The 12667-nt window shown below is 39.6% G+C and overlaps 1 protein-coding gene across 1 annotated transcript; it reads right to left on the bottom strand.

Annotated features, from left to right (window-relative positions):
• Positions 1-1268: 1268 nt before the first annotated feature.
• map2k2a (mitogen-activated protein kinase kinase 2a) lies at positions 1269-12417 on the bottom strand. Its single transcript, XM_030131941.1, has 11 exons — positions 11535-12417; positions 11154-11364; positions 10111-10257; positions 9836-9913; positions 9392-9443; positions 4602-4726; positions 3804-4017; positions 3653-3717; positions 3460-3521; positions 3149-3194; positions 1269-3052 (listed from the first exon to the last, which is right to left on the bottom strand). The coding sequence occupies exons 1-11, from the start codon at positions 11621-11623 to the stop codon at positions 2942-2944; spliced, it is 1200 nt and encodes a 399-aa protein (XP_029987801.1). The 5' UTR covers positions 11624-12417; the 3' UTR covers positions 1269-2941.
• Between the last annotated feature and the right edge of the window lie 250 nt (positions 12418-12667).

Here is a 12667-nt window from a genome sequence, read left to right as displayed (position 1 = left end):
CAATGAATGCAAGCCAGCCATTGTGCCACGGAGTGGGATGGAGCACAAGATGCATTTGATTATTCTTCTGCCATAAATCATCCCAACATACCTCGAAGTGCACTTTACAGATTTCTATTTTACACACACATGTAGAGGGTATACCTTTCACAGTGTTCCTGCCTATAAACAGCTGCCTTTTGCTTCTGGTCTCACAGGAGTCGTGTCCCACAGTGCAGCAGGGCTTCACTGTGCCTGCATGGATCACCATGCAGGGGAATCAAGGAGCTGCTGGAGGGGAGAAGCACTAACACACGGTGTGTCTAGAGGGCGCTGTTCAGCCCTGACTGAAGAACGGGTTACAGCCTTCAAACTTAACGAACTCAAATAAATCGTAGTATTTGTCCCGGTCCTGTCGTCAGTCGCTATAATTTTAGATGCTAAGTGAAGAGGATGCAGGTGGATGAATCCTAGTCTAAGTAAACTGAAACCACTATGACATATCATTTTTAATAAATGCACTATATTTACAGCAGTCTTCTTTTTAAAATAACCCCCACCAGTGCAGACGCTCTGTAGTCTCAGGTTGTTTTTAACAATGTCGCCTTTCAGTCCATCCTGCACCTGACACCAAACATGTAGATATGGAAAAGTTCATCTAACTCAGCAGAGGGGTTATCTCAAATATCTCCAACCACTTCATTAAGTGTATGGTAATTTATTATATTTATGTTTTGCTTATTATGGATAACTTTACTAGCACTGACTTACCCCGCGTTAGCCGTTAGCTTACCTGTTGGATTTCGAGACACGTAGTTTGTCATCATGCTGGATATTAGACTGAAAATAGTATGTATTTTAGTAAGACCACTTAGTATTGAACAGCGAATTCGTATTCAGCTTTTCCATGTCACATTTGTCACACTGTAGACCATCACTGTACTCAGTTAACTCCACTAGCCAACTGACACAGTTCATAGGGTTCCCACCAGTTTGATGCTCTGGAGACTTTATGATTATTGACAACCCACTTAGTAAAAATAACATTTTATTATATTACAGCGTCTATGGCTTATCATTTGTAGGGTAGTTATGGGGGGGGGGGATGTTGTCCACCCTAAATATTTAACCATTTATAAAACAGCAAGAGAAAGAAATGGAGGTCAAAGGTCAAAGTATTCATTACAATGTTTGTAGTAACTTGATATTTCAACAAAATTTTTGATACTGACAAAAATCTATTACGGACTGACTTTACTTTCTGTCTAAAATGAACACCAAGTTAAAAGTACATTCACAAATAAGTTTTATTTTAATCTTTTTATACATTATAACCATATCCAACACATTTTTTTATATTATAATAAAATGACTCTTCTCCCTTGTCATTTACATAAATCAAAAATTTGTATATTAAGACTGCAAAATAGTACTCCTGTAATTTTGTATATAGCTTTGTACACATACAAGTGACAATGCATTCATTTTGCTAAGAACGAATGCACATTTTGGGGAATAAGAAAGGGCAGCCATAAGCAGAGAGAATACAAGAGCTCTAGCAAGAAGGCAGGCTAGCAAGTAACACCACCACCACCACCATGTGACCAACACTGACCTGGGTTAAAATGTTCAGTGAAACCTTTTGCACAACTTCAGACATTTGCTTCAGTGTGTCTGAAGTGTTTCATGAAGTTGGTTTGTCCTTTTTAATACACTTATATTGGTTAAATAAGAAAAAGACTTTCAACAGTATTTCAACCCAAATCTTTTCCAAAAGCAGAACTCTAGGTTTGTTAAGCCCCAAGAGAAAGCCTGGAGTGCCACAGGTAGCAGTACAGTGAAAACATACCCAAATACACCTCAGGGGGAAGTACAGACGAGTAACAAGGAAAAAAAAACATTGAATTAGTCAATGTGATTGAGATTTCATATTGACATTTGCAGAGAGTCAGGCTTTTGATAAAAACACCAGCTAATCATCCCCATCATGATCTTGGTAAATAAAATACACATACAGTATTAGAAAGATAATAAACCATGCTATATCATCCCATGAATACATCTGATCGTTTTCTCTTTATTGGTAAACACATTCTAATGTATATCAGACCTCGGTGGTACATGCTTCCTCCAATGTGAGACACACACAGTACAGGATGTAACGTTGAGGAAACAGCATCAACCATCAGCGCTTTTCACCGACTGAAAATACTAGATGTCAACATTTGGAGTATGCCGATATACTGTCCATGAATGTGAATACCAAAACTGAATTAGGCATCGAAAAACTTTAGTAGTCATGAGTACCCTCTTTGGTATGTGAACTGTCCACAAAATGACCTTTACAACTGATCGCATATTAAGTGAAAATGTTAAAGCGTGTTTGTCTTGAAATCCCAGATGTTTCTGCTGAGACCATTTTAGCAGGAATAAGTTTGAAAAGGGCTTTGAAAATCTGAATAGATACTTTTTTTTTCCTGTCAAAACCGATTCAGGTTTAGAATTTGCAAGCCAATAATGCGTTTAAATTTCCCGCTGTCATTTTCAGTCAAACATTTCACCACAGCAGTTGATTTATTAAAATAACACAAGCCATCAATGGTCGCCATAGAAAAGATCAATACAGAATATTCAACAATACAAAAGAAGTTTCTCAATCAATGCAAATTCAGCTGACACACTGGCAGCTCTTAAGTGCTTTACATCCTCTGTAGCGGTGTGGAAAAGTGAGCTGTGGCTACTCCTGACACTGGCATGGTGACGCTGTGGTCTTACAGTACAATGGATCAACGGGTCCTGCTGGTGACGTCAAAAATAAATGAGGGGGAAGCCAAAACCATTTTAACCAGGAGCATGATGCAAAAAGTGCCAATGTGTGTGGTGGCTTGTGTACATATATGAACAGTATATGTGTGTGTATGCAAGCAAGACCCCGTGGTGTTTTAGGGCAGTGGGAGCCGGTTCACTCAGTGCCGCGGGTAGGAGTGCTGGGCTGGTTCAGGCCCATGGTTTTGCACAACCAGCCGGCAAAGTCCACTTCCTCCACCTCCGATCGTTTGATGAATGTGTGGCTCTAAGAGGGAGAAAAGAAAAAATAGCAACTATTTGTACTATCACCATTAAGGATAACAAACACTGTAATCAAACTGCTAAAGAAACGAAAACCTACCATCAACATCTTCAGATCTGCTCTCTCAGCTGGGTTTTTGATCAAACTACAGACATAAATAAAACGAAAAAAGAAATAATTATAAGGAAACCTTTAGAGGAAGATGTATTACTTTGTGGACTGAGTATTATGGGTTTTCTATACACTATCTCATGTTCACGTTACAAGGCCAATATTGCTAATGTGTCATGACAAGTACAGGAACTTGAGTGTGTAGTGATTCACACCCCTCTACGTGATGTAATCATGATACTTTTTGTTGTAAAATGCCTCTAACAGTTCACTCTAAAATCTTTGTTGACATTGCTCACCATTTTGTCACAAAGTCTTGGAAATCATTGGTAAAGACGCCGTGTGGCAGTTTCGGAGGCGGCTGAGGAGGAATCAGATAATAACATAAGAAAGAATAATTAGAACTAAGACATATAGTGTGTGAATGTGTGGACAGTGATAATGAGCCTGGTTTTATAAAGGAATTGTTGTGAAGTCTGCATTTTCTCAAACCTCATTCACTATGTAGTCCAACAGCTCAAAAATGGCCATGGCAGGTCTACTGTCCATCCCGTGTCCTAAAGAAGAGGTGTATGAGATAAATAACTACAATTAATCTGAATAAATTAGAATAATCAAGAAATTGCTTTGTGTGTTTGCTTACCGCTCACAGGCCTGCCTGGTGGTCTGGGCCTCTGCATGTTGGTGTGAGGCTCACCCTCTGCCCCGTCCATCACAGCGCGTCCGAAGATGGCTTCTAGCTCTTTGGCGTCTGGTGGGGGGATAGGGTAGCGGCCAATCGCCAGCTCCACCAGAGACAGACCCATGCTCCACACGTCAGACTGAACCGAGTAGTGAGTGCCCTGCAGTCTCTCCGGCTGTTGAGAAACACACCATCTACGTCAGATGGAGCAGGCAGAGCCAAGATGCCAGGCAGGAGAGAGGGCTGGTAAGAGGAAGTGGAGGAGTGGGGTGTTATGGCAAGGAAAGGCTGGGTGTGACGGGGCACGAGGGGTGGGAGGGTTTGGCAGGAAGTGACAAGTAGCTTAGGACTGTTTTAGTTCTGGAAGGGAGGGCAAGGACAGGTGTGTGCCGGGATTTATGATGAAAGAGCAAGTGTTGCTACACCACTGGTGCTTGATTGGGGGAGGCGGGGGTAGGAAAGAGAATAGGGTAGGACAGACGAGTGGCTTTCAGCACAGCACCCACCAGGTGTCTAAGAGTGAAGGGGGAAAGAAGGATGAGAAAGAGCGAGCACAGTTACCTACCTCTTTGCCAAAGAGCCCTTTCCTGGGCACAGCCCTCAGTTCTTGGCAGGGGAGTGAGGGAGGGCCAGAGGAAAGGAAGGGAAGGGAGAGGGCGGGGCCAGTGAACAAGAGCAATGTGAGAAAAGAGAAGAAGGAAAGTGGGGATAGGGCCAGAGGAAAAGGGGTGGGGGCGCAGGAGTGAAGAGCTGACTCACCGACATGTAGGAGCGGGTTCCAACAAAGGAGTTGGCCATGGAATCTATGAGCTGGCCGCTTACACCGAAGTCACACAGCTTGATCTCACCGCGAGAGTTGACCAGGATGTTGGAGGGCTTGACATCTATGTCGCACAGAGACACAAATACGTACTTAAGTTTTCACCAAGAATCTCCTTCATGCTGTGTCTCATCTGTCACCAAGACTTAACACTTGGTACTGACTATTTCCTATGCTTTTAATAACCCGCGAGAGTACTAGAGTATGTGTACTTGAGTATAAGTACAAAATTACTCTGCACTGCAGTCCAAGGGCCATACTCCTGACAGATTCCTACTGCATGGAGTTGCTCCAGGTGACGAAATTCTGGGAAAATTCTTAGAATGATGGGAGTGGTCTATATTTCCCTGTAATGTTGAGAGTAGCTCCTTGTAAAGATTCACGGAGTGTCATAAATATGCCTTAAAGGTCAAAAAGGTCAGGTCAGGTCAGGAGCACAGAGGACTTTTACATGGCTTAAGGTTTTTTAACAACAAGAGAAGACACATAGGGGCTGAGTTACTACAGTTCATGAAAAGTAAGACCAAACCTAAGACTGGCTGCAAAAAAAAAAAACAAAAAAGACATTTTTCAAAAGTTACAATGAAGTATGTGATTCCTTTCTAAAAACAACCTAAATAAAACAGAGTTACAGGTAAAATCACCTTCGTTTTAATTCCCCCCCTTTATTAATGGTTCACAGTGCACAAAAATAAAATGGTTTTCCACAATATAAGACCATTCGTCATTATATTTGGTGTCATTTTTCATCCTACCCTTTTTTAGCTCCTATAAATCAAAGATTCTCACAGCTGCCAAAAAAACTCCCTAAAACTAAAACTATAAAACCAATGCCTCAAAATAAAAATGGCATGTAATGCAATGATTAAAACTAAACTAAAGCTCAAAAACCAAACTGTAAGGGTGAAAATAAATAAATAAATATTTCAAATCTATATTGTCTCTGGCAGGTAGACCCAGGTTTAAAGATGATCATTATGTGAAACAGTGTAGGTTGTGGTAATAAATTCTGATTATGCCTGATGGTTTGACTGTCCATTATCAGGAGCACCTTCCTCTTGTTCTTTCTATTTTTGCATTAATCAACCAATATCAACTTTAAAAACAGTGAGTCATACCTAGCAACAAGGTAAATCCTGACTCCTCACTGAGCCTTCCTGCCCTTTCTTTGCTAACAATTCTCCAAAACCACTGTTAGGCAATGATTCCTAACTACAAGTTTAATGTGTCTGTGAAAATGACTCCTGGCCTAGCTATATCTTTGACCAAAACAGACTCTGTGTGGCAAGAAAAATGCTGTCAAGTAGACAGTTGAAGTACTTTTACTCCGCTACACTTCAGAAACAAATATTGTACTTTTACTTCACTACATTTGTCTGGCTGCATTACTTAATGGTTACCTTTCGGATTATAATTTGTCATCCCATTCCCGTCCAAATGTGTTGATTATGAATGTCTGCAATAAACTGAAGGACGAAGTGTTATTCATTAATGAGTTTCCAAAATGATGTTCCTTCTTGTTCCAAATATACTCATTAAAAGCCTCCTTAACTAATAAAAAAAATACATTGTTATAAAACTGAAAACAGGCTTGTTTTTCTGAGCTCATTAAAAGTTGATTTTTTTTTTTTGAGATATGCAGCTCTCCCAGGACAACAACTCTATGATGAGCTTATAAAATTTGCTGCATTGATATGGATTAAATTAAACAATATACAGTAGTAGCAGTTGTAGTTCAATCATAAACATGCCCAACAATAAAATACAACAGATGCAGCAGTAATAGAATTTCTAAAACATTATGTGTACTAATGTAACACAGACAGGGACCACTTTACTGTACAACTACTATTTTTTCTTTTTACTGATAATACTTAGAATGTAGATCTTTTAGTTGTAGTGGATTATTATTACAAAGTAGTATCAGTACTTTTATGCAAGTAAAGGCTGCAAGTACTTCTTACATCACTGGTCTCTGGTGCTTCTTAAGGCAGAAAATAGCAACAACTCTTGTCGAGTCCCTGTTATAAACAAGTCCAGAACTCCACACATCCATCTCATCACTGAAAAACATCCTGCAAAAATAATGGAGTACAACAGAGCCCTGCAATCTGCCTTCTGTGGTGTGTGACCCCCCCTCTCACCATCCAAGGACATACACGGAGTGACGGAGACAGAAGTGGCATGAAAGAGTGGGAGAAAGATGGAGGGAGACACAGAGGGAGGGGTCAGCAGGGCGCGGCTGCTGTATAATCACATCGGAGAGGCTGTAATTACCGCCTGAGCTCACAGACAACTCTGTTCTAGCATACCACCGACCCTGTGGCACTCTGAAACTTCACTGTACGGCACCACGCAGGCCTGACCACTTCACAACGCACATCCATGGTTCTGATCTCTGCTTCTGACTTCTAACTTTGCTATGGTGTGATCTGCAATTTTCTCCGAATGCAAAGATTACCAAGCATCATACTTTTTACTACGCCTCTGGTGCTTGATGTTACAAATTTATATGATCAGCTACTCGTGATATTCCCAAATAATGGCCTGCATTGTTGTGTGCGTGCTGAAGATTTTAAGTTGTTGACGCGTTGGATATGGAGGAAAAAGCGTGCAGACAATTAAATCTGAAAAAGTACAGAGGAAAATTGGAGCCTGTCTAGTTAATGTAGAGCATTTTAAACAATTTCACCAATGAAAAAAATTCAGAATTGGAGATTAAAAGCACACGAGATTCTTTTTGTTATTACATTTCAGCCCGTTTTAAAGAAGGAAGGGTCATTTTAGTAGAAAATTAAATGATAATCCTGCATTTTCAAAAATGTGACGATCACATTTGAACAATTGCATCGTCTGATTCTCAGCTTGTTGCCACATAAACAAAAGCCAAATCTAGCCACCACTAATACTGAAGGAATGGCAGTTGTTATGTTACCCACAACAAACATCCATAAAAACAAAACCTCTACAATGTATTATTGCTAAATGAGGAGGACATTCCTGTAATACGGTAGAGGTTCCCTAATGCATATGTTTTATGACTCGTACCAGAAACAACAAATCAGTCCAAGGCATAATTTAGTAGCAGCTACAACAACTACTGAAATGTTAATGTGTGCTTTACCTTTAACTACACATGCCACTCTTCAACAAATACAGAGATCAAAGTAATAGATTAATACAATACATATAATTATCTTACCAGTGTGTATTAAATCAACTTTTAACACATTAAGTTCCTGATTTTCTCTGTACATACAAATTACCATCACATGATAGTAATTAATGAATTTAGATGATCATATTCACTACTGAGGATTTTACTAAATATCACTTGAGACACATTTCATCTTTCATGTATTTTAGTTGTACACATTATAACATATTAAGAAGTCAAAAGTATGTGCAGGGCGATTTTATTTATGTTTGAGAAGTCGGCCTAATAAATCAGGTAAATAAATAATGATTTAATAAATGAATTGGACAAAGTTTTTGACTGTATTAAAAAATAGGTGTCTGCTGTACTGAACATTTAAGTAGAAACAATAAATACTCAAACCATTAAATGAATCAGTAAAGAAAGCCAATTACTTTGATCAAACTCACAAAGTATTGAATCGATAAATCTGGAAGCGATCAAGCTGTTAATAATCTGAACGATCCTATGTCACTTTCAATGACACCAGTAAATGTTTTAACAGCTTGTGAAGGATTACTTATGGTCATCTTTAACAGTTGCAACTAATTAAGTCTTGTTTTATTAACAGCCTTACTCCTGTTGGTTTCTGGTTCTTCTCAGGCTGACATCATTAATAAGAAAAAGGTAATGTTCATAATGTCTTGTTTAAAGTTAAGGTTAAAGAAAAAAAAAAAAAATATATATATATATATATATATATATATATATATATATACAGGGTGGGGAAGCAAAATTTACAATATTTTGAGGCAGGGATTGAAAGACAGTGTATGACCAATTAGTTTATTGAAAGTCATGAGAGTTTAAATCTTCAAATCATATTTTACAGCATTTCTAACGGTCTTGTTGTCTACCTCAAGTTCAATCGCCATTTTTCTCATGGATTTGGTTGGATCCTTTAGGATTTTGGATTTGACAGCTTTAATAAAATCTTTAGTACGTTTTTTGTTGCTTCCTCCACTTCCAGACTTTCTCGTAATAGTTTTGCTCATAGTCATTCTCTTCTTTACATTATAAACAGTCTTTATGGACACTCCAACTATTTTTGAAATCTCCTTTGGTGTGACGAGTGCATTCAGCAAATCACACACTCTTTGACGTTTGCTTTCCTGATTACTCATATGGGCAAAAGTTTCTGAAAAGGTATGGATAATAGTGTTAGGTATGATTATGACATCAATATATGTTTGGTTTCAAAACAATTGGCGTAGTGCCTGCTGAGAAAAAACAACTAAATGTTCATTGTAAATTTTGCTTCCCCACCCTGTATATATGATATTATATTAGTGTTAGAAGCAAAGTTCTGCAAATCAAAAATCTATACAGTATCCTATCAGCACTGATGAACTGGTCAGTCTCTACAACATGATTACAGACAGTCTGTAGTTCATGCCTTAATTCTTACACACTGTATCTTCTGATCTGCACTGCAGCCCAACATTATCAAATACCTGTCCTCTGGTTTTGCAGTGGCTTAAAAATTGGGTAAAATTGATTCTGTAAATTATATCGTTTATTCAAGACCTTTACCTCTGTGCATGATCTGGTGCTTTTCACGCAAGTAGGCCAATCCTCTTAATACCTGTAAACCAAAGAGGAAAACATTCATCAACACAAAAATATGGAAAACACAGGTGGCCACAACATATACAAAGAGGCTTTCGCTCTAGTGTTTTTCCATTTAAATTTCACAAATTGTTGTTTTTTTTTTTTTTTTTTTTTTAACTGTACTGGGGTAGCTGGACTTTGCGTAAGAGTGGAGGTTAAGCAAAATACTGGTAGCCCTGTTTGTGACTCATGCATGACTGGACAAATTACTGTTTGTTAAGCAACACCACAGAAGACACACCCACCACTTTGTATATGTACAAATAAATGTATATGTACTGTATAATAACAACCAACTTTAAGAGCCTTTACAACATTACCACCAGTTTACAGCTGTAGATATTTAAGAATGAATGAACAACATACCGCTATGCTGACTTTTCCCAAGATTTCTTCTGGGATTCTTCTGGCTTCCTTCAGCACCTGGTCCAAGGATCCACCATCCTACAGTAACAAATGAGTACATATGAAAATCTGCCATAACACTTTAAATATAAGCGAACACTGCATGTTTGAGAACAAATATTTTGCAAACAGTAAAATAAAAGTACAATGTTTTATTACTTAAAGTGATTGCCATTTAATGACATTAATTCTCTGTTCAGTTGCAGGAGGCCCTGTTTATAGTCTGCGTCTCTCACCATGTGTTCCATACAGATGCTGATCTCACCATCGCTGTAAAAAGCCCCATAGAAGCCCACGATGTAAGGAGAGTTGCATTCATGCAGCACCTGCAGCTCTCTGATAATCTGGTTCCTGATGGCAGGCTTGATTTCCAGGTGGATCAACTAGGAGGGAAAGGATGAAACCATTAACTGTTGTTCTACCAGAAACACCATCCTTCCAGTTATGTTCAGTTCAGTCAGTTCATTTACAAACAAGTAAAAAACACAAATATGATATAAGATATAACAAAATTTGTGAAATGGGATCTACTGAAGTGTGAAAGTTGGGGGCTTCAAGCTTAAAGTACGCTTTATACATCAAAGTTAAAAGACTGGTGTAGTAATAGCAATTTTTACGCCTCAAGGTTTCAGAGTCTAAACATAAATCCTTAAGTCCAGGTAAGATCTTTACTAAATAAAACCTAAAACCAATGTGAAGTAGTTTGTTAAGAAGTCTGTAACTGTTGTATTGTTTCAGCCGTTTTAACACACCCCATTTGTACAAATGACACAGAATATATGTGACCATATGTAGAATATTCAATACTAAAAAAACTATGAGTAAAAAATTTGAGATATTATCAGATGATGGAAATCAATTTATGTGACAATGCAGTGACATGAATCCTTGTAAAATGTTGTATATGACCTGTTAGACACTACATTCCCAAAGGGTCCTTTTTTTGCTGATGTACTGTTTGCATAAACATGTTCTGCATTTGGGAGCAGAAACAGAGTTTTTGAAGAGTCCAAGTGGCCCCTTATGTTGCTTATTGTTTAAAATTCTTAATACATATTTGTTGCCTACTAGAGGTTTCCATATTTGTGCTTTTTCTTAACATAAGTTGCTGGGGCTTACTCCTGACATGCCTGCAGCCAAACAAGCTAGAACCAAGGATCACTTGTGTTGATAAAATCGACACTGCACTTCCAAGCCTTCAGGAATGTATTTTGCATTCATTCCCCCCAACTGTCACGCTTCACCTGAAATAAAAAATGTGGCAAATGTTAATCTTCACCTTCCGAGCCATGACCAAACCAGAAGGTTTGTGGCGAACTTTGTTAACCACTCCACCGTTTCCAGCACCCAACTCGCATATGGGGTCAAAATCCTCATCCTTCAGCTCTCCAACCTGAGCTTTCTGGGTGAGAAAGGCTTCCAGTCGTTTCCTCTGTTGTTCATCCAAGTCCAGCTCTCCCAGTTTCTTTTGTAAGGCCTCGAGGTTGGCTCTATTAGGAGGATAGACAGACAGACAATCCACAGACATTTAACAGCAGTTTCAGTGGGGATAACTGGGTTGGTATTCAGCAGTGAAAGCTAAAATACACAAGAAAAAAAAACGGGACACTCTTTTTAATACAGATTTAATTCACTTATAATTAATAGTCATGGTACTCACTCAGATGCAGCATCAATGGTGTTTGAGGTGGCCTGTCCCTCCCCTATGGGCGTAATAGTCAGGGGAACGGGTCTTCTTTTGGGAGCCATTTCACAAACTTTCCTTAATGACCTTCTCAAATAAAGCACTAACCTGCAAGAAGCTAAGCAGCAGGAAATGTAACCTTTTCCTTGTTCGAAACTCTGAAAAGCAACAGGAAACGCTGTAGATGGCTAGTAACTTGGCTAGCTAACGTTAGCAAAGTAAGTATACTTTAAGAAGCATGTCAGTTAGATGTTCGGCTAAATAGTACCATGCCGACGTTCTGTTTTAAAGTCAGGCTATTTCCCGTTATGTTTAAAGCATTTGTAGAAAACTCATTTCTATATCTGTGCTTCTTCTGGGTTATCTACCTGCTGCTACTAGCCATTAGCCGCCTAGCTTCTACTAGCTAGCACCAGCCGCTGAAAAAATCGTGCCCTGCGTCTGTCCGTCCTAATGTGCAGCCCTCCGCTTTCTCGGCTTTCACAGGACAGTGGGCCGCCACGCTCCGACCGGCCTCTGCGCCGGAACACCTACTAGGAAGGCTTTCCTCCGCAGGACAGCAGAGCCCGAGCAACAATTTCCTCCGTGCTTCAGTCGGGGTGTGGGGCTGTGGAGCGCAGAGGGCTTTGGCTCTGACTGGTGGTGCCTGAATACAGGAAGGAGCAGCTGCAGCATCAGACCTGTGACACCCACTGGGAGAGCCCCGCGAAAATAGCGCGAGACTCAGAGCGTCTGACAAGTTCAGAGGAAGGATGCACAGACCTGAGGACAGATGGAAGGCATCCCGATTACATGACCCACCTCCGTTTGGTTGGTTTATACTAGTTAAAGGCACGGGTTAACCGTATTTTACCCAGTCTCTTCTGCTTTCTAACGTTGCGAATACCGGTTGGTAAACAAGCAGCAAAGTGCATTATCGCCATCTAGTGGTCAGAGATGGAAACGCACTTTTCTCATTGAGTGAGATGTTCCTTTACCTCCGCCAGGAGGTATTGTGATCACTTTGCTTGGTGTGTTTGTTTGTTTGCAACTTTACGGGAAAACTATTCCAACTATCTTTACCAAATTGTACCCCCAGATAGGCCTAGGCCCTGGGACCAACCCATTAA

Source organism: Sphaeramia orbicularis, chromosome 4, assembly GCF_902148855.1.
Source record: "Sphaeramia orbicularis chromosome 4, fSphaOr1.1, whole genome shotgun sequence".
Lineage (NCBI taxonomy): Eukaryota > Metazoa > Chordata > Actinopteri > Kurtiformes > Apogonidae > Sphaeramia > Sphaeramia orbicularis.
This window is presented reverse-complemented; position numbering and strand designations above follow the sequence as displayed.

Excerpts from the sequence above, each read along its gene's own strand:
- map2k2a (XM_030131941.1), bottom strand. The coding sequence starts at position 11,623 with ATGGCTCCCAAAAGAAGACCCGTTCCCCTGACTATTACGCCCATAGGG. Across the intron at positions 9,444-9,835 it reads TGGGAAAAGTCAGCATAGCG|GTATTAAGAGGATTGGCCTA; the intron begins GTATGTTGTTCA and ends TTTGGTTTACAG. Across the intron at positions 3,053-3,148 it reads CAGATCTGAAGATGTTGATG|AGCCACACATTCATCAAACG; the intron begins GTAGGTTTTCGT and ends TCTCCCTCTTAG.